This window comes from Cuculus canorus, chromosome 1 (genome assembly GCF_017976375.1).
Source record: "Cuculus canorus isolate bCucCan1 chromosome 1, bCucCan1.pri, whole genome shotgun sequence".
NCBI lineage: Eukaryota > Metazoa > Chordata > Aves > Cuculiformes > Cuculidae > Cuculus > Cuculus canorus.
The window spans coordinates 16,075,844-16,102,756 of NC_071401.1; the positions used below are offsets into that span (position 1 = coordinate 16,075,844).

At 42.9% G+C, this 26,913-nt stretch overlaps 1 protein-coding gene across 6 annotated transcripts in view; it reads left to right on the forward strand.

The window, feature by feature from the left end:
- GDPD5 (glycerophosphodiester phosphodiesterase domain containing 5) overlaps positions 1 to 26,913 on the forward strand; it is a 170,249-nt gene that overhangs the window by 37,650 nt on the left and 105,686 nt on the right. For 4 of the 6 annotated variants that reach the window (XM_054059630.1, XM_009566417.2, XM_054059638.1 and 1 more), the window contains exon 2: positions 21,531 to 21,705. In XM_054059630.1, the coding sequence (XP_053915605.1) occupies positions 21,589 to 21,705 (117 nt within the window). In that variant the 5' untranslated portion in view covers positions 21,531 to 21,588. Of the gene's footprint in view, positions 1 to 17,666; positions 17,751 to 21,530; positions 21,706 to 26,913 lie in introns of those variants that run through there. The other 2 variants (XM_054059649.1, XM_054059671.1) reach the window with 2 other exon arrangements.

Genomic DNA, 26,913 nt, shown 5'->3' on the forward strand with positions numbered 1-26,913 from the left:
GCTAATTGCTTAGGTTTTATAGTGAGGGAAACCAGATGATCCAGTAGGCTCTGCAGCCTGCGTGAGAGGCTTGAAATTTGTGTGTACCACTTACAAAAGTCTACTGAAAATATCCCAGCCTTATTCTGATGTCTAAAAGGGTCATCTTGTCATGTTTATTTGGTTTCTGTAGTGCGTAGGGAGAGGTTGAGGCTACCAAGCAATTAAAATAGGTGTTTCTTCTGAAACTTAACACAGAATGTGGCAGACCCAGTTAATGGTTAGAGGAAAGTGACTTGCTGGTATAATAACAACTGTAGTACAAGAAGTTGGCAAACCTCTTTGGTTCCCCTTGCTATGTTTTAGGTGCTCCTGAGCATGTCAGACCTTTTCCTTCTAGGGCTTTGTTTCAGTCACTTCTGTTTGATAGCTTGAGTGGGAGAAAATCCTATATAGAAACACTAGGTTGGAAAAGACCACCAGGATCATCGCGTGCAGCCATTCCTGTCAACCACTAAACCATGTCCCTGAGCACCTCATCTACCTGTCTTTTAAATACCTCCAGAGATGGTGACTCAACCACCTCCCTGGGCAGCCTCTGCCAGTACCCCATGAACCTTTCTGTGAGAAACTTTTTTCTGGTGTCCAGCCTGAACCTCCCTGGTGGAGCTTGAGGCCATTCCCCCTTGTCCTGTCCCCTGTCACTTGAGACAAGAGGCCAGCACCCTCCTCTCGACAACTTCCTTTCAAGTAGTTGTAGAGAGCAATAAGGTCTCCCCTCAGCCTCCTCTTCTCCAGGCTAAACAACCCCAGCTCCCTCAGCCACTCCTCGTAAGACTTGTTCTCCAGCCCCTTCATCAGCTTCATTGCTCTTGTCTGGACACGCTCCAGAGCCTCAGCATCCTTCTTGTAGTGAGGGGCCCAGAACTGAACATAGAATTCGAGGGGCGGTCTCACCAGTGCTGTGTACAAGGGCAGAAGCACCTCCCTGGACCTGCTGGTCACACTGTTTCTGATACAAGCCAAGATGCCATTGGCCTTCTTGGGCACCTGGGCACACTGCTGGCTCATGTTCAGTCAACTGTCAATCAACACCCCAGACCCCAACACCTCTGGGCAGCTTTCTAGCCAATTATATGCTAAGTGCAACCTGTTTCTGTAAGAGCAAAGAGAGTAACAAGTGTGGGATTCCTCTAAAATACACTCTGTCTGTAAGGAAAGACTTAGTGATTCACTGACTTGTTTGTTCTCTGATCTGCTCTGTGTTCTGTTCCTTCCTCCAGTGATACCTGTGGATTCTGGTAGGGGGTTGGAGCTGGTGCTCTGAGGATGCCACTGTTTGTTTTGATCATCCTAAAGTAATGTTGATAACAGAAGGAAGCTTTAAAGTTTAGAAATATTTTGCCCTGGCAAGATGTGTATGTTTGCAGCCACTTAGTTCCATTCTTCTCTCCATATCTTGACAGCAAAGAATTAAGATGCCACCATCTGCGTGTAGACATTTTCTGTGAGAGCCTCACTATGCTGCTAAGGGATAGATGTATCTTGATGTAATTTGCTCTGTAGAAGAAGTCTCTTGGGACAGATGAAAGCTGCAGGGAGCTCAGTTGTGATGATAACACAAGTGAAGTCTTTGCCTTCATCTTAAGCGAGCTTGGAAGATCCCATTACTTTGCATCTTGCCTCTGTGATTATTTCTTTGTGCCTAGTGGCCAACTACCAAAGTTGAGCTGGTCAAATTTGCAGATCTGTTGTAGTAAATAGTCTGGGTTTTCATGTGCAGGTTGAAAGACACCTTTGATGTGACTTCAGTTAAGAAGAAAACCCAAAGGCTTTCAGGAGCCTGTGTTTAAAATCTCTACTTTGAAATCAAGGAGAGATTTAAGAGAAATCACGTTTGCGTCCTCATAAAAACTGTCTCATCTGTTGCAGAGAGGACTTCAGAGCTTGGGTATGCTAAGCAAGACGCATATGCTGAGTTCAAACCTGTGGGCTGTACAACTACTAGGTGTGAAAAACGCTTCTCCAGCTTGGGTATAAAAACCTTATTAAGCCATAAAAAGAAGCACAAACCACCTATTGAAAGATGGAGCTAGACGAGACGCGGAGCTGCCTGCATGTTTTCACTCTAGGAGATGCTGTGAAGCCAAACAGATTGAGGACTGAAGCGTAGGTGGTGTGTGAAGATGGTGCTTGTGTAATGTCACCGGAATAAAAATGGGTGTGTGACACTCTTGCTCCTGCCTCTGTTGCTGGAAGCAGGTGGTATCAGCTGTTTGCAAAAAAGGGAAGATTTTAATAGGCTTCAATGAGCCAGTACTAAATGGAACAAAAAAGGAGAAAACATGATGTTCTTGAGGTCTTGTCAGAAGATTGGGCTGCAAACTTGACTTGAAAATGCCTAGAATCCAAGTTGATTTTCCAAGATATTAGTAATATTGGGTCAGCGTGCTTTCCAGTGAAAATGTTATCACCCTTTTTTAAATAGTACTGAGGAAAATCCAAGCGAAGGGATGAGGACTTTCTTAACTGAAATCTCACAGGCTACTCATTAGCTTACAGTTGCTGTACAGCTAAGGAGAGAAACAGGCATTCTTGGAAAGCAGCGTGATCCAAACTCCCAATTTGTAAAATTGCTTAGAAAGGTAAACGTTAATAGCCAGGATTAAAGAGGGAGAAAATAGTGACTTACAGCACTTTGGCTAATATTGTTAGCTTGAGGGGTTTATGCTGGGAAAGATATTTCCATCCTGACCAGCCACGCTCTGAAAGAGTTTGTATGTTGGCTGTAAGCCTTAGTCTGTTTTAAAACTTGGTAAAGCGCTTAGTTTCTCTAATGGAAACATCAATTGAAAAAGGGAAAATACTAAATTTTTTTGATTCCTCTTTCCAAGTTGCTTCTGGAGACTGTGTGAGTGGTGGTCATTTTTTCCCAGGTCACTGGGTTGAGCTCGCTGTACCTCTCAGAGCAGAAGTACCTTTCATAACTTCCTTCCTGTGTGGAAGCTGCCTCAGCACTGCCTTCCTTGCTTCTCTGCAGAGTCTTAGCACATGGGAGAAGAATTGGCATGGGTCTGTGACAGAAATACAACACCTCTTGACTTCCAAATTCCTGCAAAGCTTTTTTTTTTTTTCTGATGTTGGATAGTAAGCAATAGTTTGTTCTGTTTGCTTACTGTGTCTTCTTATGATACTTCAAGATGACATCACTCAGCACATGGACTTGCTGTTCTTATTAGTGTTCTTGCACAATGTGGTTGATACCAGTGTGTCAGTGGCAGCTCTAGGCAGGAGACAAGTGAACTCAGATTTGAGAATGTGAATTCTGGCTACCTTGCAAGGACGGATATGGGGTGGTGAGAGCTAGATGCTCCTCTGAGCTCAAGTGGGTTTTTAAGCCTGGCTCTGACCAAGCACCCTGCAGAAGAGAGAATGTTCCTCTCTAATTTGCTGTCAAACAATTTCAAGAGAATTTATTAGAATGCTAAGCCTGGATTTGAAGGTAGAGTTTTATATTCCTTGAAGAGAGTGATTTCTAGACATAAATATAAAATCATAGAATAAATAGTTTTGGAGGTAGATCAGAAGGTCATCTAGTGCAACCACCTGCTCAGGTCAGCTATGAAGCTGTCTGAAGAGGGAGTTGGTCAAATAATCCTGACAGCTTGTGGGTTGTCACCAGTCTGATATGATGTTTCAGGTTGTATAAGCTGACTCCAGAAGCACTGCTAGGTGGTCAGGAACCAACACAACCCCACCCTGTATCACTCAGAACAATGTAAGCTAAGGAGTCTTAAGTCTTAAGGTTTTGACTGATTTACAGTTCACAACAGAATTCACCAAACAAAAACCCCAAGAAACAACCCCCCCCCTCCAAAATAACAAACAAACACCTCCCTCCGCTGCAAAAAACCCCAAACCTGAAACCTAATATGTTCCCCTTTGAATTGGCTAGAAAAGCAGATGTCCTCTAGCAGTTGCTTAGATATTTATATTTTTGGCCCCCTTTGAAATACAACTACTGAAATCATTGGCTCAGCTGGAGAGGGCAGAAAGAATGTGCAAAGTTTGATTTATGTCTCCTGTTTGATACCCATGGGCTTAGAAGAGCCAAGGAAGGCAAATAGTTTAGCTCAGTTGGCTTTAGTGGGTGCAGAGACTAGAATCACTTGTTCATGAATGAGGCATGATGATGCTTCAGCCACCCTTGGGACTTCTTGATCAGAAGATGCATGTATTTGTTTCTCCCCAGATTTGTTGGCTTAATAGCTTCTGAAATTGGATTTACATGATAGCTGTGGTTTGACTATATTGGAAAAGGGAAGACACTACTTTGGGTATCGTTTCTCAGTAATTCCATTCAGTGCCTGTTTAGGAAAAACAATCATTTTCTGGTTAGGAAAGTGCTCTGTGGTCTAATACCCAAAATGCTTTAATTTGGGAGAGCTGAGCAGTTTATTTTACATTTCTGAAATGAGTAGTTTCAGTAAGGCTGGTGCTAATAGACATCTGGAAGATGTATGCGCTAATACCCCTAGAATTCAGGTCAGAGAAGAAAGTGCTTCCTTCCCATTGTAGCCCAGAAAGGACTCTTGCGTAACTGTTCTTAACTAAGCTTAAGACATAGCAGAGATGGAAAAATAGTCAAGCGTATTGCTGATAAGCCTGCAATCAAAAAATAGGATCACTATACTAGGAGTGAAGAAGGACCTGTTGGAGGTAATGATCTGCTGGTGATTGACAGAGAAATTAAAGATCAACTGTGAGCCACATTGGCTGCCACATGTCATCTGGGCTGCAGTCTTGATGTGAAGATGTGTCTGTGAGTTTAAATTTTGTCCTGTAGCTGGGAAAGCAGTCTTCTAGTTCTGGCAAGTGGTGTGGAAGCTCTTGTATCTTCTGTGCCTTACCTAGATCATGATGCTTACATATCTCAGATGCAGAGGAAACTGGAGATCTGAAACTTGTGCAGTGGTGAAGCAGACTTGAACATTCATGTCTTATTTCCTGGTTTCAGTAGAAAATAATTTTTAAGACATGCAGAAACAGCTTGATTGCCAAATGTGGGGGAAAAAAAACCCCTATGGAGCTCACTTCTCCCATCCACCCTCTTTGTATCTCTCTTCTTTTGTATGGATGATTGATCAACTTGAGGATTGAGCCCTTGAGGATTAGCAAGTTCCTGGCCATTTTTATAAATGCGGAGATTGTGTTAGGTAGGTCTTGTAAATACCTTGTAAGGACTGGGGAAGTGATTGACCTCAGAGGAGGTTCTTACCCTGGAATACTTTGAGGAGAAGGTTTATTGGCTTGGAGAGTGCTTGAGGGTTTTTTCTGAACTTGGTTCAAATAACGGTCTCAAAAAATTATTATTCTTGTTGATTCCCCCTCTGCCCCTCAGGTAGCTGCTTACCCTGTTAATACATTTTTTATATTTTATATTACAGCCTGGTGCAAATCTGAAAAAAATTGATTCTCGCTAAATGCAGTCCTTGTGTTTTCCTGCTGCACATCTTCCCACCAGTGGCCTGAAGCATAAGTGTTTAGTTGAGATTTTTTTCTCCTCCTCTTCCTCACTGCATAAATAGGAACTCCTTTCCCTGTTGCTCTGTATTTGCACTATCAGGCACAGCCTCCTTGGTGTTTACTCCTCTATTTAACTTATAAATTCCATCTTCCTCTCCTTCTCCAGTCTGACCAGTTACCCAGCTGAGAAAGGCATCCCACGGTCTTCTACAGCCTTGCATTAAGGGAGAGAGATGAAACATCCCCTTTCTCTTTTCTACTCCTGTATGTACTTCTCAAATATCCTGTAGTCTGGAACTTACCGTTTTTTTCCTTTTCTTTTGTTTGTTTAGGAAAAAGTCTTCTAGTTCTGTAGCTTTCACTTTCTTTCTTGGCCAACTCTCTTCCTTAGGAATTAAGAGTCTTCTGATTTATCGTGTCTGGATACTGGTAGCTTTGAACTTGAATGTTCTCAACCAGGGAACAATAGTGTTTGTGTTGATTTGCCTTTGAGTTTTAGTAGTATTTAATAACCATTCCAACATATAGAAAGGTTTTGCTAATGGTCTTTTTTTGTTTCATTTGGGGTTGTGTGTTTTTTTGTTTGTTTGCTTGTAGTGCTTATAAAGCTTAATCCTAAATCTTTTTACTGAATTCACACTTGCAGGGATGCTGGTTTGGGTACTTAGTGCTTTCTCTTAATTTGATGAATATGCCAGTAATTTTTCAGGGGTTATTCTGAATAGAATCATAGAATAGTTAGGGTTGGAAGGGACCTTAAAGATAATCTAATTCCAACCCCCATGTGATCGGCAGGGACATGTCCCACTAGATCAGGCTGCCCAAGGCCCCATGCAACCTGTCCTTGAACACCTCCAGGGATGGGGCATCCACAACTAGCATCCACAGCTAGACATAAGGAGAATTTCCTCCTTATGTCTAGTCTAAATCTGCCCCTCTCCAGTTTATAGTCATTGCCTCTAGTCCTATCGCTACAAGACTTTGTGAACAGCCCCTCCCCAGCCTTCATGTAGGCGTCCTTCAGGCACTGGAAGGTCGCTATAAGATCTCCTCAGAGCCTTCTCTTCTCTGGGCTGAACAAACCCAAATATTTGAGAATGTGTCTGAAACAGACTTGACTGACCATCCATCCATCCATCCTGTTATTTGATGTGAAGTGTACTCAGTGTTTTACTATTTAATCAAAAAATATTTATGAAAGAGCTAACAAAGTCAGGTTTCTTTGGGACTCATTTAAAATCTTTACTCTTCCCAATTCCATCCTTTCATGCCTCCAGCTGTATATGCTGACTAGTCTTTGACAGCAAGCCGGACTAGAACTGCTTTTCTCTTGAGGGGGAGGTTCATTTGATCCTTTCCCACTCAGCAGGAACTCCTTTTAGAGCGCTTGCCAGTGCATAGCTGCTTTATGGATTGGAGAAGACTGATGCTCCAGGGCATTGTTGCTTAGGGAGGGGAGAGCAGTGGAGAACAGGAACAGACACTTATGCAATCACACTGTTTTCTTAGGAAAACTAGCTGAAAATAAAGGTATTTTTAGCTCTTGGCTAGTGTAAGGAAATCTGCATGTTTTCTGCAGACAGTAGCTTCCCTCAACATTCCTATCAAAGCAAGCTCTTAATCTGAATTGACTGAAGATGAAAAGCCAAAGTGGCTTATTGGAAGTGAAGCAGACTGAATTGAAATCCATTGAATCCTGGAAATGCTGTGTTTGCGTGCAGCTGGCTTGTTCTTTCAAGTTACGTAGGCTAATTTGCCTGGGAACTTCTTAATAAACAAACACGGGTGTGTGCGAGAGAGAGAGAGAGAACAAAAAATGCTTTTCTGTGGGACTTAGTTGCTCCAGAAAGTCATTCTCTGCTTACCTGGGATGTGGTTGCTTTTGGGGGCTGAATTCCAAATGTGTGAGGTGCCTGACCCACCTGGGTAGGTGCTTCTGTCTTCAGAGCAAGTGTAGCCTTGAACACTAGCATGTGTTTCTCTTGTTTCCTTGATCCTTGTGAAAGAATGGCTTATCAAAGGATGTGCAGGAAGCTTTTTTTAAAAGTTTTTCCACGTCTGGTGCTCATAACTCATAACCTGGCCATGGTTTGTTCTGAATATCTTTTGCCTGACTGACATCAGTCATCTGATAGTCGTGACTGCAGAAGGGGAAAGATGTGCAAGTTGCTGTAAGGATAGGCAGCAATGCTTAGCACTTCACAAGTTGAGGTACTCTTATTTTTTATGATTTACTCACTACCCAAATACCTTCTGTTCAGCTTTGCACAGAGTTTCACTGGAGGTGGGATAGAGGGAAGATGTGTGCCTTGCTGTGAAGATGGTTTGCTGCAGATGACATTGTTTCTTGCTCATGATGATTAACTTGGATCTCCCAGTTTGGTCATCAGTGTTGATAATGTGATGAGTGGTAATGCCGTTGTTAACTGTCTGGAAGAGTGTTGCTGCTGCTGAGGAGAGTGCTGGGATGGAGTGGGTTAATGGTTAATGGTTAGTGGCTTAGGGATTGATAGGAATGGTTGGACTCGATGATCCAGTGAGTCCTTTCCAACCTAGTGATTCTATGATTCTCTGAATGCTTGTTGTATTAAGTCTTCTAAAACAATTGAAAGCACGTTGACTAAGAGGTCATGGATTTGCATCATTAAATGAGTTTGTGAATCCCTCATGACTGGTCCTTTCCACAAGGAAAACAAGATAGTAGCTGGCAGATGCGATTTTATTTTTCTTAGAACAGGACTCTCCCAACATGGGTTGGAAATGACTGTGAATATCCTCTGTTAACTCTGGCAGTCACCCTGTGGATGGAGGGGCGGTTTCTTTCCTGACTTCACCCTCTTTCCCCTTCCCTTGTTGTGTCATTTCTAATGTTAGAGTCAGGACGACCTTAAGCAGCATTCTGAGATGCAATTTGGAAAGTGAGGACTGTTTGAGAATGTTGCAACCACTTGCCAAGTCAATTGAGAAAATTCCCTTCTCCTGAAAGATTTATACTGCTGCAGAGTAAAATCACTTCATCCTTATTCATATCTTCCTAAAGGTCAGCTCCCAGGTTTTGAAAGAATACACACATCAGCAGTCAAGACAATATTTACCTGGCATTGAGTGACTGTGTGATGGGGTGGTTGTAACCTGTCTCTCACTACCTGCTTATTTCCTTAGGTGTAATTTTCACTGTGCGGTATCTAGGTTGAACTTGTAAACCCTTTGGGAGGGAAACTGTCCTCTCTGTCAAGGAGAACACGAGAGCATTGAGCAGACTGGCTTATACAGAACTAGAAAAAAAACCAAAAACTGGAAAGAGGCTTGAGGAATGTGAGTAAACCTGTGCATTATTGAGCATTTTTGGAAAAGAGGGGTATGGATGTTAGCCCCTGCTCTGTCAGAAACTGAAATGCGTGCTCTGCCATAGAGATGGAAGAGGATGGGGTGTGTGAATATCTCATTTTTGATCTTGTTTTTGTTCCCTTTTTTTCAAGTGAGCAGAAAGCTGTAGTGGAGTTGATGAAATGGAAACAATTGTGGGAGTCTGCCTTGGCAATTCATCAGAAAGGGGTTATCTCATCACAGACTAGAACAGCAGTAGGGGCAACATGTTAGGTTCGAAGTAGTTTTATGAGAAAGGCTTCCAGAATGTGCTGTAGCTGCTTGCTTGAAAAATCTACGTGCGTGTGTCATTTGGGAAATTGAGGCTCCTGTTGGGGTTAGCACTTGATGTTTTGTTTAATCTTGGACTCGTTGGCTCCCTCCCACCCAAGAGGGCCTCAGGAAGGTTCTGCTCCATCTCACCTTACTCAAAGCAGGGTCAATGCTGAGCTCATACCAGATTGCTCAGAGCTCTGTCCAGTCAGATCTTGAAAACCTCTAAGGATGGACTCTGTGCAACCTCTCAGAGATACTTCCAGAATAGAGAGCCTTTCTCAGTCAGAAGTGGTAGATCTGAGAGATGTGGTGCATGTCTTCCACAAATCTTTCAAACTGCTTTCTGAGTTTGTTACATCTGGCATTTCTAGGTATGAGGCAGCAGCTCCCATTGTTTCCTCATATTGTATGTGTTTATGCTCTTGTTTTTTTACTTAGATTTTTGATATTTCTCACCCCACGTTTAAAAAGATGAGTCAAAAGTCCTTCTATATTCGTGTCCTAATCCAGGCTGACCTTTCTTGATGAACTCTCCTGAGTTTCATCAGTTAGCCTGTGGGTTTTTAGAGAGTTCTATCCAAAAGTGACTCTCTATAAGGGCTTTCCGTGTCAGATGATCTGTCTTGGTTGCTTAAAATTAGTCCAGTCACAATGAGAAAGAAACAAAGTGCTAGAGCCAGAAGCTCTCCAACGTCAGGGAGAAGGAGTTGACTTGCATCATCAGATCCTGCTGCGACTATCTTGTTTGATTACCTTGGTGACAGCACATCCAGTATGTTTGTAGTGGGAAGGATTTTGCTGTGTGATTAGTGTCTTATCAAATTAATTTATGCACTCCTGGTGTAGGAAGCTAAAGCAGTATCAGGCTTGTAGAACAGGGGATCTACAGAGAAGCAGCTAACCGCTGTGGAGCAATGAATGTTTGCTTTGGAAATGGAAATAGAAATGTCATCTTGGAACAGATCTTGTGTAGGTCTTGTTGCTGATGTGATTGGTGAAGGTATTTTGGCTCTGTGTAGAATGAGAGGAAAGGAGCAGCAAGTATGTGAGAGCAAGTTTGCTGCTTTGCCAATTTTGCTGCTTCTCTGCTGCTTAAGACCATTTTTTGAAGAATGTTTCTTGCAGCCACATGGAAGGAATCAATCATAGGAAATTAAGAGCTTGTAATTCATTTAACTAGGATTTTCTACCTCTCATTAAACCAGAGACATTCATGCTTAATTCTCTGGATAGCAGTTGCATAGCAGACGTGCAGAGTATTGATTGTAAAATGAATCTTGCTGTTTTGGTTTTTTCCCCTTACTGTTTCAATTAAAGTGCATGTAGTGGGTGTGGAGGCATTTTACTCATTCTCAGATGAGTGCTATTGGTATGGTTCATGCAGTTCTCTTTTTTTGGTGAACCAAATTTTCAGCAGTGCAGTAAGGCACATGTCTTAGGGAAAGCAGACAAGCCCTCTACAGCAACGTGTTATACAGGCTTCTGCTTTAGTTGCTAACACCTTCCAGAGAAGATTAAAACTGCCACTTGGATGGTCAGCTAATGCAATTCACATGTGATTATGGCAAACTGTTCAGGGGTGTGCATAGGAAAGGGTAATTGGGGAGGGGGAAGAGAAGCGTGTCTAGGAAGGAAACTACTTGTCAGGGTGTGCGTGTTCAGAAACAGTTCTGTTTCCACAAAATTCCTCAGTAAAAATTCGTTGAAAATGCAGACTTTGGATTTGAAGCTTGGTGAAGATGGCGAAACTCTTGCAGTCTGTGGAGAGGAAAAATATTATGCTATCTTTTTAATCTCTTACATCTCTTTATTCCTTATCTGTGCTTGAGCCTCTTCAGAATTCTCTTTGGCAGTGCCTTCCTAGGTCTTTTCCTTTCTTCTCTCACCTTGACTGCCTGTGCTTAGGTTGAACATGGGATGCCCTAATCAAGGCACAGCTTTTCTTGCACTCCAACTTCTCCCAGAACGTGTGTGGTGCTTTCCTGCATGTCTCTCTGGTTTTGTGGCTCAGATACCTTCTCTTCTATGTCTTCTGCCAATACCAACAGCCGTTCCTGGTGGTATCTGGATCCTTATCATAGAATCACTAGGTTGGAAAAGACCTTTGAGATCATCAAGCCCAACCATACCTGTCCACTATGAAATCATATCCTACACTTCATCTACACCTTTTAAACACCTCCAGGGATGGTGACTCAACCACCAACCTGGGCAGACTATGCCAGTGCCTGATAACTTTTTTGATGAAGAATTTTTTGCTAATGTCCAATCTGAACCTCCCCTGGTGCAATTTGAGGCCATTTCCTCTCCTATCATTTGAGAGAAGAGAACAACACCCGCCTTGCTTACACACTCCTTTCAGATAGTTGTAGGCAATGATAAGGTCTCCCCTCAGCCTCCTTCTCTCTAGGCTAAACAGCCCCAGTTCCCTCAGCCACTTGTTTTAAACTTATTCTCACCTTATGTTGTCTCCCCCCAGCTTAACTGTTGAGCTGTTAGCCTGGTTTGTGCTTTTTTAACTGTTGAAGTGCTGTGTTCTTGTGCTGGTCTGAATGTTTCTGGCAGGCTGTCCCAAGGTAACTCAACCAGATGTGATGCCAAGGTGTTGCTCACCACTGCTCTGAAGGAATGTGCTGTGATGACTTTTAGTGTGATCTGCATGTCTTCCTCCCTGGTAAGCTAATGGTCTGAGAACACACATGTACTGGAGTTGCTCTGCCTATATGTGTCTGGGGAAGCCAGAAGCACCTGAACGGATTTAGGACTGTGCCTAGTAAAAACTCTGCTCAGCCTGTTTCTGTCATTAGTGGTGGCTGTAACCAAGAGGTTTCCTCCCTGTGGTGTCTCCATTTACTGGCAGTGGCACAGATGGTTGGCTCTTGTACGTGGAAACTCCCGACTGCCTCCTGAATGCTGCCCTCCCTTTTTCCAAACACACTACCAGCTGGAATACTACTTGAATGCAGGAAAACTTTAGCAAAGTGACTGGCATCTCTTCTAGTTGGTCTAGCTAGAGGTTTCAGAACCCTCATTTCAAGCAGTGTTAAGCTGTCCTCGTAGTTCTTAAGATTTAATCCATCAGCACCTCCTGGTTCCTGACTGTGTGTCGAGCCCGCATTTCTACAGGACAAAAGAGCACGCTCAGACCTTGTTTTATTCAGTCCTTCTGGATACGCTGAGCTGACCCTGCTGCAACACTGAGACTCTTAGCTTCTTCTCAACTAGAAAACACTGTATAAAGGAAATGTGCTTATAGGGCTAATTAACTCATTGGCATGGGGATTCAGGATATTGCTGTTTCTGCCTTTATCAGTGTTTCTACTACTCTTTGGTTGTGTGGGTTTGGTTTTTTGGAAGGCGAGGAGAGGTGAACTGCTTTTTGGCTTTGCCTACAACTGAAATCATCGTTAGTCCATTGCTGTAGCATAAATCTTTCTGTGCCTGCTGAGTGCTAGCCTGTCTTGCCTGACGTTTGCTGGCCTTGCCTGTCAAGCACAGAAGACATCCTCAAGTTGGACTTCCCTTATGACATAGACTGAGAGATGGAAGCAGACACATCCACCAGCTGCTCTAAGTGGTGGGATCAACTGTATCTGTGTCACCCACTGCATTTTTATAACTTGTTTGGGTAATTCCAACTCCTCCCAACATTCTGTCTCTGCAGTGGCTAACAGTTGACTTTTTTTTCCTGGGAAGATGGAGTTTTACATCTCTTGGGCTGCTTAAAAATTATTTTTGCTACTTCTACAAGCCAAGAATCTCATTAGGCTTGCACATGTTAGTAATTCACGAGTTGTTGCCCATCTCTCCACCAGCCCTCAGAAGAACAAACTCTGTTCATGTCTGGGCTACCTGGAAGTCTTTGGCAGAGGGGACCCAAAGTATCCAATGTTTCTTCTTAATGAAAAATCCTTATGTCCAATCTGTGTTTTGCTGCTTCTAGTAACTTCAGAACCTGACTGTGGTTTCACCTATTTTTGTTTGTTGGTGGTTTGTTTTTTTTTTTCAGTTTTTATTTTAGTTTTTGAGAATGGTGGAGCTGTGGGAGATAAAGCTTACATGACTTGTTTAAAAATAAAGAGTAACGTAGAGGAGATAAGCCAAACAAGGCAAAAGGGAAGCTGTGCATTATGAGCTCTCTTGGTGAGCCACAGAGGTTTATTGCACAAGAACTACCCCCACAGAAGGAAAAGCATTGAGCAGAGTTTGTGTTTTGGTCACTCGGATCTAACCATGAAACAGAGGCTTGGGAAGATTGTCTCTGCTGCACTAGACTGCTCTAAGAGCTGCTGTGCTTTAGAAAATCAATCCTTAAACTCCAAAGCAAACTACATGTACTCTATTTGGACATTTACAACTAGGGAAGTCTGGGAGATGTTGGATGGACCTTATTTTATCACCTGCTATTTCATTGTCCGAAGTGACTTTGGTCTGCATTACTTCCTGTTTCTTCGATTCTGGAGCTGTCTAGGCAAGACAACATCCCAGGTAAGTATGTGGAGTGTCCTCATTGCTTTTCTGTCTTCATTCAACTTCCTGTTGGCTTTCTAATTTCTGAGTGTGAAGCAGAACTCCTTTGAACTAGTTGCACTGGTTTCCAGTGAACAGTCACTTATAAAACAGGCAGGCACAGCTCTTAGGGTTTCTTGCATGTCTTTGTCAATTCTCTGTTATCAGCCAGCTTTCCATTTCTGAATATCTCTCTAAGAAGAATTTGAACTGGCCATGAAATGGATTGTTTGTGCCTTGTCCTAGTGGGCTTTGCCAAGAGAAAAAAAAGTAGTTGGTCTTCGTCTTGGAAGTCATAGCTAGATCCTGGGTTTACTGCAGAACCTTATTCTTGCGGTCTTTTGAGGATGTACAGGTGCAAAATGTTCTTTAGAAATATAAATTGGGAATTTTCTTGCTGACAGTGTTCGCCACATGCTGTGATCCCATCTCCTTGACGGCATGTTTGTAGGGCAGGATTCTACTATGATGTGCCAAGCCAAAGTCAGGCAATGTGTGATCACCACCACTGCCACCACAGACCAAAATGCAGCCCAGCCCTACTAACGCTCAAAAGATCTGTGTAGCTGATGTTGTTTGTTTCCCAGCTTGGGGGAAGGGGAGAACCTGCCTGGCTCTTCTCAACAGCTTAGACTGTAGCAGATAATGGGTTGTCAGAGCTGTGCTGAGTCCTTGACTTGCAAGATTTTGTTGCAAAGTCTTGTGCGGAAAGCAGAGATTGCATTTGGTTGTTGCTCTGCAGTAAGCTTTGTACAGGTTTTTCTGGTGTCCTGTTCTGCTTCTTCAACCTTTTAAAATAAATGCTAGGCACCTAATATGCCCTTAGTTTGTTGAAAACGTTAAGAAGCTAGATTGCAGAGGGCGTTAGCATGTACTGTGCTTATTTATTTAGTGAGATTAAAGTCTAAGTTTTTCTTTTGTAATCCCTTTGAAGTGTTTATCTTTTGAAGTCTGAATTCTCATTAACTGGAAGTGTACTGCCCCCAAACTACATGATGCCCTAGTTTCAAAGTGTTAATATTTTTTTTTAAAAATAAGAATAATAAACAACAGGTCAGACCCGTACGGGCTACACATCAGCCAGATCCTGACTATTTGGGTCATCTCTTGCCACTTTATGAATCGAAGTGCCTTTGCAGGCTGTTGCCGCGGGTTAGGATGTAGTGATAGGACTTTGGCATCAGCAGGCCTGAGGGAGACAGTAGTGCTCCTGTTCAGAGGTATGGGACTTCTCCGATAGATCAAGGTAAAGCCTGTAGACCTCTCTTTCAAGTCTTTTTTTACTGACCTATTTTCAGTCATTGGGGCAGCAGCATTCCACTTTTAGGGCAAGTATGTTTTGCCAGTGTGTTTTCCTGCCTCAATTCTTGCCCAAAAGATTCCACTTAGTTGCATAAATGCACATGGCAAGGAACACTTTCCTTCAGATTCTTTTTTTGTTGTTGTATGCCAGAGAAAAATTTTACATGGTAATTGGCATTTTAACGCATCTGCTGCTTTTATTTGTGCAGGGACTCTTCAGTGTTATCTATAGAAAACTGAATGTTTGTAGCCTGGGAAAAGTGAGTGGGAGATCTCTGAGTCAACCCAGTTTCCAGATTAGGGCATAAATGATGTGTTGGGGAAAACTAACCCTACTAGGTCATCAGGAGGTCTTGAGCAATCCAGGGGGTCAGGTCATCACAGCCCTTGCTTAGGGCACCATCCACCACCGAAAAGTATCATCTCAGCAGTTGAGGCTGTTCATGGCTTTGGGGTGTTCTCTTGCTGTTCCTGCCTTGAAATTAAATCTCTATCTTGCAAGTCGAGATGTTCTGGGTCTGGGCCAACAAAATGTGGAAAGTACTGTGCACCGTGTGTGTGCATATAGATTTCCTCCTGTGGGAATGGGTGTAGTAAACATCCCTCTTTAAGAGCTGTTCTGTTCCGTTATTAAACAGATGGGGATATTATCCCTTCTTCTATTTCTATCTTTCAAGTCGGGAAAAGCGAAATTGCATTACTTTGTTCAGTGTATTAAAGAAAAGCTTGCTATGAAAACCATGAAGTGTCCGTGAAAGTCACAAGAATTTATATCAGTTCCTCGTAATGTGTGAAATCATTTCAGTCCTAGCTGGCCAATAGAAGGGATTTATTATTTTTTTTTTTCTGTAGAACTGAAAGGTTTGTTCGGTAAAAGCTTAACTTCTATTGTTTAAAGTATTTAAGGAAATTCAGGATTTTCCAGTATAATTAGGGAAACAATTGACAAATTGGCTTACAAGAATATCAATAGGAATAATTGCTTATCAGTCATGTTCCCACCTAATTGCTATAGGTAATTAAGTGTAACTAGCTTGATAGAAGTCTTAAGAGATGGAGCTAAAAAAAAATACATCTCAGCCCCAGAGTCTGTTTTCTGCATTTATTTGCACTGTAAGTGGGGCAAGTTTCCCTGGGTCTGATTTTTGGGGGATTGCACCTTGTGTGCTTGAGGCCTGCTTGGCTTTTGAGACTGCTGTGATGGTCTTCTGGTCTCTCCAAATATGGGTGGAATACATGGAGGTACGGCCGTGACTGTGACAGCATTTCTCTGCTGCCCCACTTGCTCTCCAGACACGTGGGCCTCCCTGAAACCATGGGAGCCTTCTCCTGTAAATTCTATGCTTTCCATTTGCTCAGTCTTTCCAGCTACATCTTGACGGATGGAGATTTTGTAGAAGACCACGGGTTTCCTCCTCTCCCCAAGTGCTTGGGTTTGCATACTCCAGCATCTCCTTAGACGTTAGGATTCATAAGCATTAATGAAGCATTCTTGGCTATCCATCAGTTCTTTCTTGGATATGCTTATCCAATTTAGGAGCCCTTGGCAGGCTCAAGCAAGAAGTCATGTGCTTATTGTACTGAACCAAACTCTAGAGGCCCTGGAAGTTTTCAAGGCCAGGTTGGATGGGGCACTGGGCAGCCTGACCTAGTGGGAGGTGTCCCTGCCCATGGCAGGGATGTTGGAATTAGATGATCTTTAAGGTCCCTTCCAATTCAAACCATTCTATGATTTGGAAGAAGGCTGGAGGTAGCAGGTCAAGGTAGAGCAGGCAGGACCCCATAGTTCTCATCTCTTCCCACCAGCTTCCTCACAACCACTCTAACCAAACCACATGGGTATTCGGAATAGCGCTGTCTGCAGAGTCGCTGGATGTGTGGTAAGCTGCTTGTCTCTGGGCTATTAAAAGATTTTTCCCAAGATGCCAAATGACATCAGTGTGACTTGTGTGAAACTGGGTTGATAAGAAAAAAAACAAACTTGAGGGGGAATTAGAAGGGAAGGCTTGGACTGTACCAAGTCTTGTGAAGGGGTTAGATGCTAATAAACCTGCTATTCCATGGCTTAATTCACACTACTTACTTATTGCACTTTAGGACTCGTGCTGTTGCTCTTCCCTTTGCTAAAATGATAGCATTGAGATGGTTTAACAATTGGTCCTGATTGCTCCGTTCCCTCACCACGTCAGATTTCTGAGTATTGCTCTAAAGCTACAGGGATGGAGGAGTTAACTTGTACAGACAAAAAATTCCAAATTTTTAGGCCAGATCTCCCCAGAGAGTGTCCCTTTTAAATTTGCAGCTTGAATTCTCCCTTTTCCTTCTTCCCACCCCCCACCCCTCCCCCAAGCTGTTTGGAAAGGAATAATGTATCACAGGCTGTAACGGATACCTATGGTCCAGTGTCTCAGGAATGCAATGTGTGCTAATTAGGCATCCTGGAGCCTTCAGAAAATGCTCCTGCTGTATTGGCAGATGGACTCTACTCTGCTCCCCTGTTTTGGGCAAGCTAGATGGTAAAGTCATTTCTTCTGCTCCAAGAAGTTAGTAGCCATTGGCAGAAGATGCATCTTTAAAGTCAAGGTTGATAGCTTGTGTGGGTTTGTTTTCTATTTCATGCCTTCTTCCCTCCCCCGTATGGCGCATGTTGCTGAATTTGAATAATTAATGTGTGTTGTCTTGCTTCCTGTTTTCATTTCTGTATGTAATGCTAACCAGCAGAGGTTTGAATCATTCATAGCCTCCTTTCTCCACCTCAAAGCTGTAGATGTCATGGGAACAGTGATTGTAAGGTATGGACTTTCTCCTTCTCTCCATTAAATCCTTTTCTGGAAGCAGGAGAAAGTAAGTATTCAGTTCATGATCTTGGGCAGGCCAAGATCTCCAGACAGATGGTATCAGTGTGGTTTCTGTGAAGCAACATCTTGCTTGCTGTACTTCAGTCTCTTCCTGCATCTCCTGTTACTACTTGGGTGTCGGTGTGGAGGATGGGTGCCGTGTTTTGTTTTTTCCTTTGTGTTGTGGGGCTTCTGTTGTGTCTCTTCATGGTGTTCATGGAGAAAGAGGCAATGGGTTTAGGCTTGTAGGTTGTACTTTGTGCAATTCAACTGCATTTAAGAATGACTTTTTTTAACTCCTATTGGATTTCTTCTCTTCATGCTTCTCCTGACAGTGTTTGTGGAAAGCAGCTTCTATAGCATCTGCCCACGCTATGGTTCAATGAGAGGACCAGGGTAGGAGCCTTCTCAGCTATATCTTCTGTTGTTGCTCTCTTCCAAGAAAAATCTATTTTTATCCTCTTGGTTGTTTTTAGTGGGTTCTGCTGTTCTTAAAGCCTTCCAGCAGTGCCTTCTGGTAATGATGGTGGGGAACAGGTGTGTTTTTGGGCTGCCTCTTTGCACTGAAGACACTTGTGTGTTTTACTCTGCCAGGACATTGGGAAATGCTGGATTAAGTGCTGCTGTGGGAGACTGGTGGATGCTCTTTGGAGATGGACAGTAAAATCAGAGCTTTTGCATCTACCCTGACTTGGAGTTCCTGGTAGGAGTTTCTTCAGGGAGAAGGGTTGATTGATGGTCCCTCTCAGTCTCTGAAGTGCACTTGTACCTAAGCAGAGCAATGCTGTTTGAAAAGGTTTAGGTGCCTCTACTATACGGTTTCGTAATTAAGTTCATACCTTTAACTGATGGCTTTGGATATGCAGTCATGAGTGATGTTTGTATCTTGAACAAGTTGAATTGGGGATCCTGGTGACAGCTCTGAGATGGGAGCTCGTCTACCTGCTAACTTGTGAGGCTTGTCCAAGCCCGCCCTATTCTTTTCCCAGCCTTATCAGTTGCTTGCTGTGAGTTGTGCTTTGAAGTTTCATCTAAGGACTTAGTGTTAATTGCTTGAGCTTCAACTTTAACCGAATGATGGATCTATAACAAGAGTTATATTATTTCTGAAGGGTAGTTTCTGTTCCCAGGCTCCTTACACTTCAAATGCATTGGATTCCTATTTGAGAAGTCAGGGTTTGCCAGCTTTGGCACTCTTGTGTGCCAGTGGCTGGTGTACAGCACCACTGCTTCAGGTGTCGGGGCTGGAGAACAGCTAGGGGCTTCCCAGAAGAGTTGAGTGATGAAATGCTCAAGTGTACCACTTGTGTTTGACTTCACAGTGAAATTCTTGTAAGATACAGAAAATCAAATATGTTGTCAAAGCTTTTAAAGATAGAGATGGTCTGTGCCCTCTTGCCTTGCATGACTAAAGCAGGAAGAGATGCAGTCTCTTGAAGATTAATTCATGAAGGATTTATTGTAATGACTTTAGCTTGCTAGGTTTTCAGGATGATAATATGGGGCTTGGCAGTGGAGTAGTTAATAGGCTGTGCATAATTTTAATGTCCTGCCTGTGTCCCACAACATCTTGTACGTCACTTGCTGCTTAGGATCTTCAGGGCAGAGATTATGGCTTTGTCCAAGACCCTTAAATAGCATCTAACTTCACATGTCCTCAGCATTTCTGTCCTGTTCTAAACTGACAGTTGTTTCTGCCTGCAGTGTGCTGCCGGCACATGAGGGAGGCAGACTGAGAAGCTTGTTTTGTAGGGGCAATCTTGAAGCACACAAAAGCTGAAGATAAGAGGCAACTTGTGCAGTGACTAATGCTGAGCTTTATAAATAGCATGAGAAAGGATGAAATGCAGACAGGGAGGTGACCTCAAGCACGAGGCCATGGAGGTGGTACAGCAGCGCTTAGGGGCAGATGAGCTGGGAGAGCAGGGGGTGACAGGGTCAGCAAATAGCTCCCATTTCAGACTGGATGCGTTTGTGCCTCTGTCCTACGTGTTGTCCCTGAGGGGATGGACAAAACCACGTGGGGTTCCGTGCCAGCTCTGAACTGATGTGCAAGCCTTGCACATCTCATGTCCTCTGCTGGGGTCAATGCTTCGAGCAGGGCTCAGAGCATCATAGGGAGGTTTGCTGGAAGGACAAAGCTACATTTTCTGTCTATATAAGAGGAAGACAAAGGACCTATGGCTTGGGGGCTCTGGAGACAGCATAGTGACAATCTGGTGGGCTTTGAAACTACATTATCCAGCTAACAAGATCTGTCTCCCTCCTGGATGCTGAATTCTGATTAGGGAAAACCATGACAGGGTTGTCCTAGGCTGTCAGCATGGGCCACAGAGTGTAAATGGACATAAAGAAGGACAGAATCCAGAAAGGCTGAGCTGTCTGCGTCCTCAACCTTTCTAGACTCCGCCACAGTGTTTGCAATGCTTGCAGAATCCTCTTACACATCAGCTATGATAAAAAATACAGTCAACCCAATTCTTGGAGGTTTCCTTCCATGGGACATGGCAATGAAAAAGGCTCTTAGATGGCTAGGTTACCTCCTTAAGCCCTGTTATGCATTGCTGATGCAGTGAGTATGTTGCTTCTCATAGCTGTCATAGCTTTTTGGAAGACCTGAGCACTGGGGATCCTGTGTGTAAGAAATGAAGTGTTTGCCCTGGAGAGGGTGAGATTTCCTTACTGGCCACATACCATGCATGCTTTGGAAAGGTAGTCAAGCACTTTGCAAGCTCAACTTAAGCATCATTCGTAGTTCACTGACTATCCATGCAACAGCAATGTGTGGGGCTGTGGGTGTATACTTGTGCACCAGCAACCTGTGGAAAACCCCTGGTAGGAGTTAAGTACAACTGAGAGCAGCATGATGCCACCAGACTGGCAAATATTTGCTTTGAGGTTCCCATCTCTGAACACTGACTTTATGAATTAGTAAGAACAAGCAACTGAACTTGGTCTGTTCTTGATATGAATCTCACTAGAGACAAAAGTGAGTATATAAATATATATATTAAAGCCCTGTGACGCACAAACTATGCAGTTGATGGAACAGAGCACTTTCCTTTGTAACAGTGATGTTCCCACACATAGTAAGTAGAGCAGTTGCATCAGTCACTCCTGGTCCTTTGGGAGTGAATGCAGTTTTGTCAAGAGGGGGTCTTTCTTCTGGGTGAGGGCTGTAACTAGCTCTGCGTTCCTGTGAATGCCCGTTGGAGGTGCCTATAAAGTGAGAGGGTAATATCTGCTTCTTCCAGCATGCAAAGAAGCGTTAGCTTTTCATCAGAGACTGTTTTGCAGGCTCCATAGGATGCTCAAGATAAACTTATTTAGCTTGGCTGTGTTTCAACTTTGCAGAGGTCTCTGAATCAATTTTAAGATTGTGGTTGTGGAGGGTATGCTTCTTTACATTTCAGTCATTCATAAAAATCTAATCACCTGGACTCCAAATAGTGTCTACTATTCTTGTCCTTGTATAACTCCTATGAAGATATTTGGGTTTTAGTGGTGTGGGAGAAACTGCATAAGGAAATAAAACTTGCAAACTAATTAAACTTCTCAGTCTTGTTGAGTAACAAGCCGGAGATGTTGGCAGGGCTGGGAATAGATCTGATTATCATTCCTACATTCTTAATAGCCAGAGGACATGGTTAATTATTAAATTGTTAATGTTTTGAAATATTGCTTGCATTTTTAATTTCCTTTTTTCCCCTCTCTTCTCTTCTTCTTTTGCTGAAGGGCGCTCCCAGGACCTGATGGATTTCTGATACTGCTTTCCTGAGGGGCTGGAAGGAGCATGGTTAAACACCAACCGCTGCAGTACTATGAGCCACAGCTATGTTTGTCCTGTCTGACAGGGATCTACGGCTGCCGCTGGAAACGATACCAGCGGTCACATGATGACACCACCAAGGTGGGTAGTTGACCATGTTGCCTTTTCCCAGTGACTTCGGATTACAGATGTATGTGGGTCTTGGTTGAAAATGCTGAATATTTTACTTTATTTTTCATTTTTTTTGTTGGCTTGGATAGGCAGTGGGAACCACTGGCCCCATGGCTTGGAGGTCTGTGAGAAGTCCTCACCATGTGGTTGACATAGAACTTGGGTTTGGTTAGCTGGTTACAGTGCTCAATGGGATTTGGTATGGATTTGGCCAAATCTGTCCATATTTTACTCTGGAGGAGGCTTCTGTTTTGCTCCTTGCTGTGTCACTAGTGTGCCTGTGTTTCTTTTGCTGAATATGTATGAACAGTGTTTCTGTGTAGGCTCTAGCTTCTGTGCATGTCAGAAAAATTCATAGGTAGGGAAAGGCAGCAGAAAGAGAACTAGCTGAGGATAAATGGGAGCTGTTAGAGGTGACTTTTTCCTCCCCTGGATAAATGCATTTTTATAGAGCTGTGGCAGAGGGAAGCCAGGCAGCAGGGCTGGACTTGTATGAAGATGGGGTCTTGTGAGAGCTGATGTGTTTATGGGAAGAAATGTAGAAAAACTGCTATGAAAGCTGCCCTATTGTGTCTTCTGACTAATGGTTATAGTGTATTACTGTTTTGAGCTCTCGTGTTGTCTGGATGATTTTTTTTTTTTCCCCTTAGTGTGCTTACTACTTGAAAGAAAAACCCACAAAATGTAAATCTCATTTCTCCTGGCAATGATCCCAGGAGATTCTTTTGCTGCTTTTGGAGGGGTTAGTTTTGCTCTAGTGCCAGTTAGCTGCTCTTCTGTTTTGTTTTTTAAGTCTATAAGCAGGGATCTTCCTGGCTGTGGAGTACTTTTCCTCTGGAAAAGAGGTTGTTAAGGAGAAAACACTTCTAGGTGGCAGATCCTGTGCCAAAAATGCTGCTGGTTCTGAATTGCATTGATTGTTAGTGGTGCAGCTTGGCTGGAGCTCCCATGTGAATTGAAAAGTCATGGCTTGCGTTTCTGCAGCATAAAACAAATTTCCTTTTGCAAAGTAGAAATGTTTATGCTGTTTTTCCTCTTCTTTCAGTCTGGCCAGCTCTAGTCTGAGTTACCGCTTCTGAGCCAGCAGAAGTTTCCTTTGAGCAAATACCCGGACGTATCCATAGCAGAGGGTGTAGGTGGGTTTTTAAGACTGTCAGGAAAACAACGAGATGTAATGTCTTGGCATACGTGTATGTACTAACATAAATACTGAAAATACCTAATTCCTCATGCCTTATGAACCAGAATACTACGCATTTTAGCTAAAAACTCCATAGGAGAATTGCTACTGACTTAATTTTTTTCAGTGAAATCTGGTTCTGCTTGCACTGATTTATTTTACAAAAAAATACCAGTGGCAGCCTTCTAGTTCTTCTTGGAATTCCAGTTGTTTTTCTAGTGCTAGAAAGGAATTTGTTGTGCTTAAAGCACCTGTATAGAGCTTAAATATGTCTAGTTTCTGAGTTGGTCTTAATAAGGTCTACATGAGGCCTCAACTTTCACTATGTTGAACAGAGAAACGGAGATAACTTTGCTCTTGCAGGGGCAAAAGAGGAAAATCTAAAATTATCTGCAGGCTATGCGAAACCACGGCATGAAGAATCTGTTCCCATCTTGCTGTGAAAGTGCCTTGCAGGTGTTAGTACTGGAATGAGAGATTGTAACACTGTATTTGGAAGAAGTGTGAACAACAGCAATTGTCCTCTGTTAGACTAGTCTATTTGAACATGCTTGAATACTGCAGAGAATGGGTGGAAACTCTAGGATATGCGTAAGAGAAGAATGAGAAACCTCTTTCTTTTTGTGTGGGAGAGCATTTCATAGTATCACTCAAATTCAGGACTGCTTGTACAAAAAACTCCAATCTCTGCAGTTGAGTGAAGTTCTGAAGCAGTGATAGACTCACCCCAAAATACAAGGTGCTCCCAGAATTGGGGTCTAGTGATCTCTGGTCTGTATGAGTGGACTTTTAGTGTGGGTGGGAAAAACTTGCCAAGATCCCAAGATATTGGATGCAGATAGAAAGTTTTACATATACTAATTGTCTCCAGTTGATGATCCTTCTCTCTAAATTGGAGATATATGGATCTGATGTGTGGACTGTTTGGAGGATAAGGAACTGGCTGAGTGGTCCCATTCCGAAAGTAGTGGTCAATGGCTCAATGTCCAGAGGAGATCCATAACAAGTGGCGTCCCTCAGGGGACCATACTGGGACCAGTGCTGCTTCATATTTTGATTGATAATATAGACATTGAGAGACAGTGCACCTTCTGTTTATACTCTTTAATTATCAGCAAGCGAGGCACGTATTCTAAGAGCAACTTTTCTTAGGCAGATAACCACGTTGTAGCCCATACTATCTGCTTTCTTTTGAAAAGATCAAACTTTCTAGAATAAAAAGCCTTCACGTAAATTTGGGTTACAACCCAACCTGGTGAAGTGTGTCATAAATTTTCTGTTAATGACTGTGGATGTTTGTTTTCTGAATTGTGTGGCAGCTCAAAGGCCAGAGTTTTAATGATTCCTCTTCCCCCCCCGCCCCCCAAATGTATGCAGATCAGACTTTCCACTGCACATTGAAAATTTACATGAAAATGGGGATTTTAATTGTAAGCTTGAATTCTAAGTGGTTTTTTTGGGGGAGACTGCTTGCTAGAATTGTAATTTTCCTGCTTTCCTCTTACCTTTTGAGAATGGAGAAGGCTGCACTCAACCTGCACACTTGGTCTCCTTTAAAAATTTTGAACAGCTGAAAAATTTCTTTTTCTATTGTGTGCCTTCAGCTTTAATGACAAGATCTCCTTTCGTGGTTTTTAACTTCTTAATGTTTTTTTAATGAAGGGCATATAAAAGAAGAGAGATGATCTTGCTGAGATTTTGACCGTTATAATCTCTAGCTGGTGTGAGGAAGCAATTTCTGATCTAACTACATCTTGTTCATCAGTGTTCAATAAGGACGTTCTTATGAAGTCAGTGCATTACCTAAACAGGAGTCTATCGCCCTGAACATAGAAACTGTGGGTAAATAAGCTTTAACTTGCAGTTGCCATACGTGCTTTTTAAGGTCTGAAGTTCAGGTGGCAGCTTCCAAAGTAGCTCCCAGATACGATGATCCTGTAGATGGATTGCCAGCAATTAAACAGAGTGCATCACTGCAAATTGCAGTGTATAAACACAATGCTTTGTGCACAGCTTGTGTGCTTCACCTGAAATGAACTGCTGCTGGGTATTACAACACTAGGATAGCGCTTGCTCCTGGGGTAGAGTTTAGGGCTGGCTGCAGCATTTTTTAAAATCCATCCAGAGATGTTGCAGGATCAGTATCCACGTGGGAGATGCTGATGGGTTGCATGGTATAAATATGAAGTTAAATCTGTTGGCTGCTTTTGTTCAGGTTTTTTCATTGCTTCCAAAACCATGTTGTCTGTATGCAGCAAATATCACACTGGGGAAATCATCCTAGATGGGAGTGGGGAAAGAGATACTCTGCAGAAGTAAACTGCAATGATAAGGGTTTGGGTTTTTTTGTTTCTTTTTTAATTTATCCCACAAACATAAGAAGTCACTGCCTGATGGTTTGTGGGTTGATTTAGATTTTTTTTTTTTTCCAGCTGCTATGCATTGAAAAATCTTGGGATGTTTATTTCTGTTATTTAGTTTCCTGTCAAACAGGATAAAATAGTATAACCGTTTACAAAGGGCTTTGACTTCCTCACTTAGTGGGAGGCTTAGCTGATACTGTACTTCCCAGGCATGAACTCTTCTGAGATACAAGCTGTGGCAGACAAAATGTAACTGGGAACTCTTCTTGTTTCCTCCATTTTCTCTGGAAGATTCTTAGGTTAACAAAACCGTCTTTTCCTCCAGAAAATTGCCAAGAATAGGTAGGGGTAGATGCCTGCTTTGGTTACATGCAGCATGAAAGCACCTCATCACCTGGCAAAAAATTCAAAATTGACAGCTTTGGATCCCAAATGACTGAAATTGCAAGATCCCTGTGATTTCTGCTCCTCATTGTCACCTGCAGCATTTAAATGCAGGCCTGTTCATGAGCTTTCTATGAATTGTGTGCTTCATGGTATGTGTACAATCACTTTTCCTCCTATTTCTCCTATAAACACTGCTGAGTAGCTGAGTGAAAGGAACAGTGTTAGTGATGGTATTCCACGCACACAAAAATCCTACTGCTTTTTGAGTGCTCTAATCCCACAAGTGTTAACTTGAGCATTTAATAGACCACGTCCTGGTTAAGAACCTGGAAAGATAGTGAAACTGGAGCTAATGAGATGCACATTAAAAGTCAGGAGTGGATGTTTTCAAATGCTTTGGGGGTGGTCAGGACTGATGGTCAATGCAACATGGGTTTGCAGGGTTGGATTTGGGGTATAAAAACAATGGAATTTTTGTCCTTAAAAACACAACTTGTTCGGAGTCCAGCTTAAAAAAAAAAAAAGTCCCTCTTGTCTTTCAGTGTGGCTTTGTAGAGCTCTCTCTCTTTGTAGAGCTATATAAACATAGCCTGTTTAAAGTCCCTGTGCCTCACAGAAATCTCATTTTTAAAATTCACTTTTGCACATATAAAGCATTGCCCTCTTCCTTTCTCAGAGATCCCCATCAGTTGCCAATGGAACCTGGTCCAAGAGATGAAAATGCTGACTGCCTGCACCCAGCAGCTTCTCGTGTTGGGAGAGCTACTCTTGCAGCCCTTGCTTCTGGTGCTGCCGTTGGGAGGCATTTCCCCACTGCTGTATTTAGACTCCACTTATATGTGCCAGCAAATACCCTTGCTTTTTTTGTTGTCCTTTCTCTGAACATGTGTCCTTACAAGTTGTCTTTTCTTCAGCTGGTACATGGTTCCTCTGGTCCCGTCAGTAACTGCTGTGATCTTTCTCTTTATGCTTTCACCCTCTTCTGACATTAATCTCAATAAATATAGCAGGTATGTTCCTTTGTTGCTGTTGGTTTGTAGGATTGCTGCTCCCATAAGTGAGAAGCTGTTAAGCCTGGGAGCGATGCCTTGTAGTGTGTCAGCTCTTCTGACCCAACAGCAGATGCTCCACGGCTTGTGGAGTTCAGGAGCTGCCGTGTTATGCGCTGATGGATCACAATTTGAGGGTCTTTTGGTACCTGATCAATAAAAGGGCGGCACTAGCTAGGTATTACAGACTTCTTGGAAG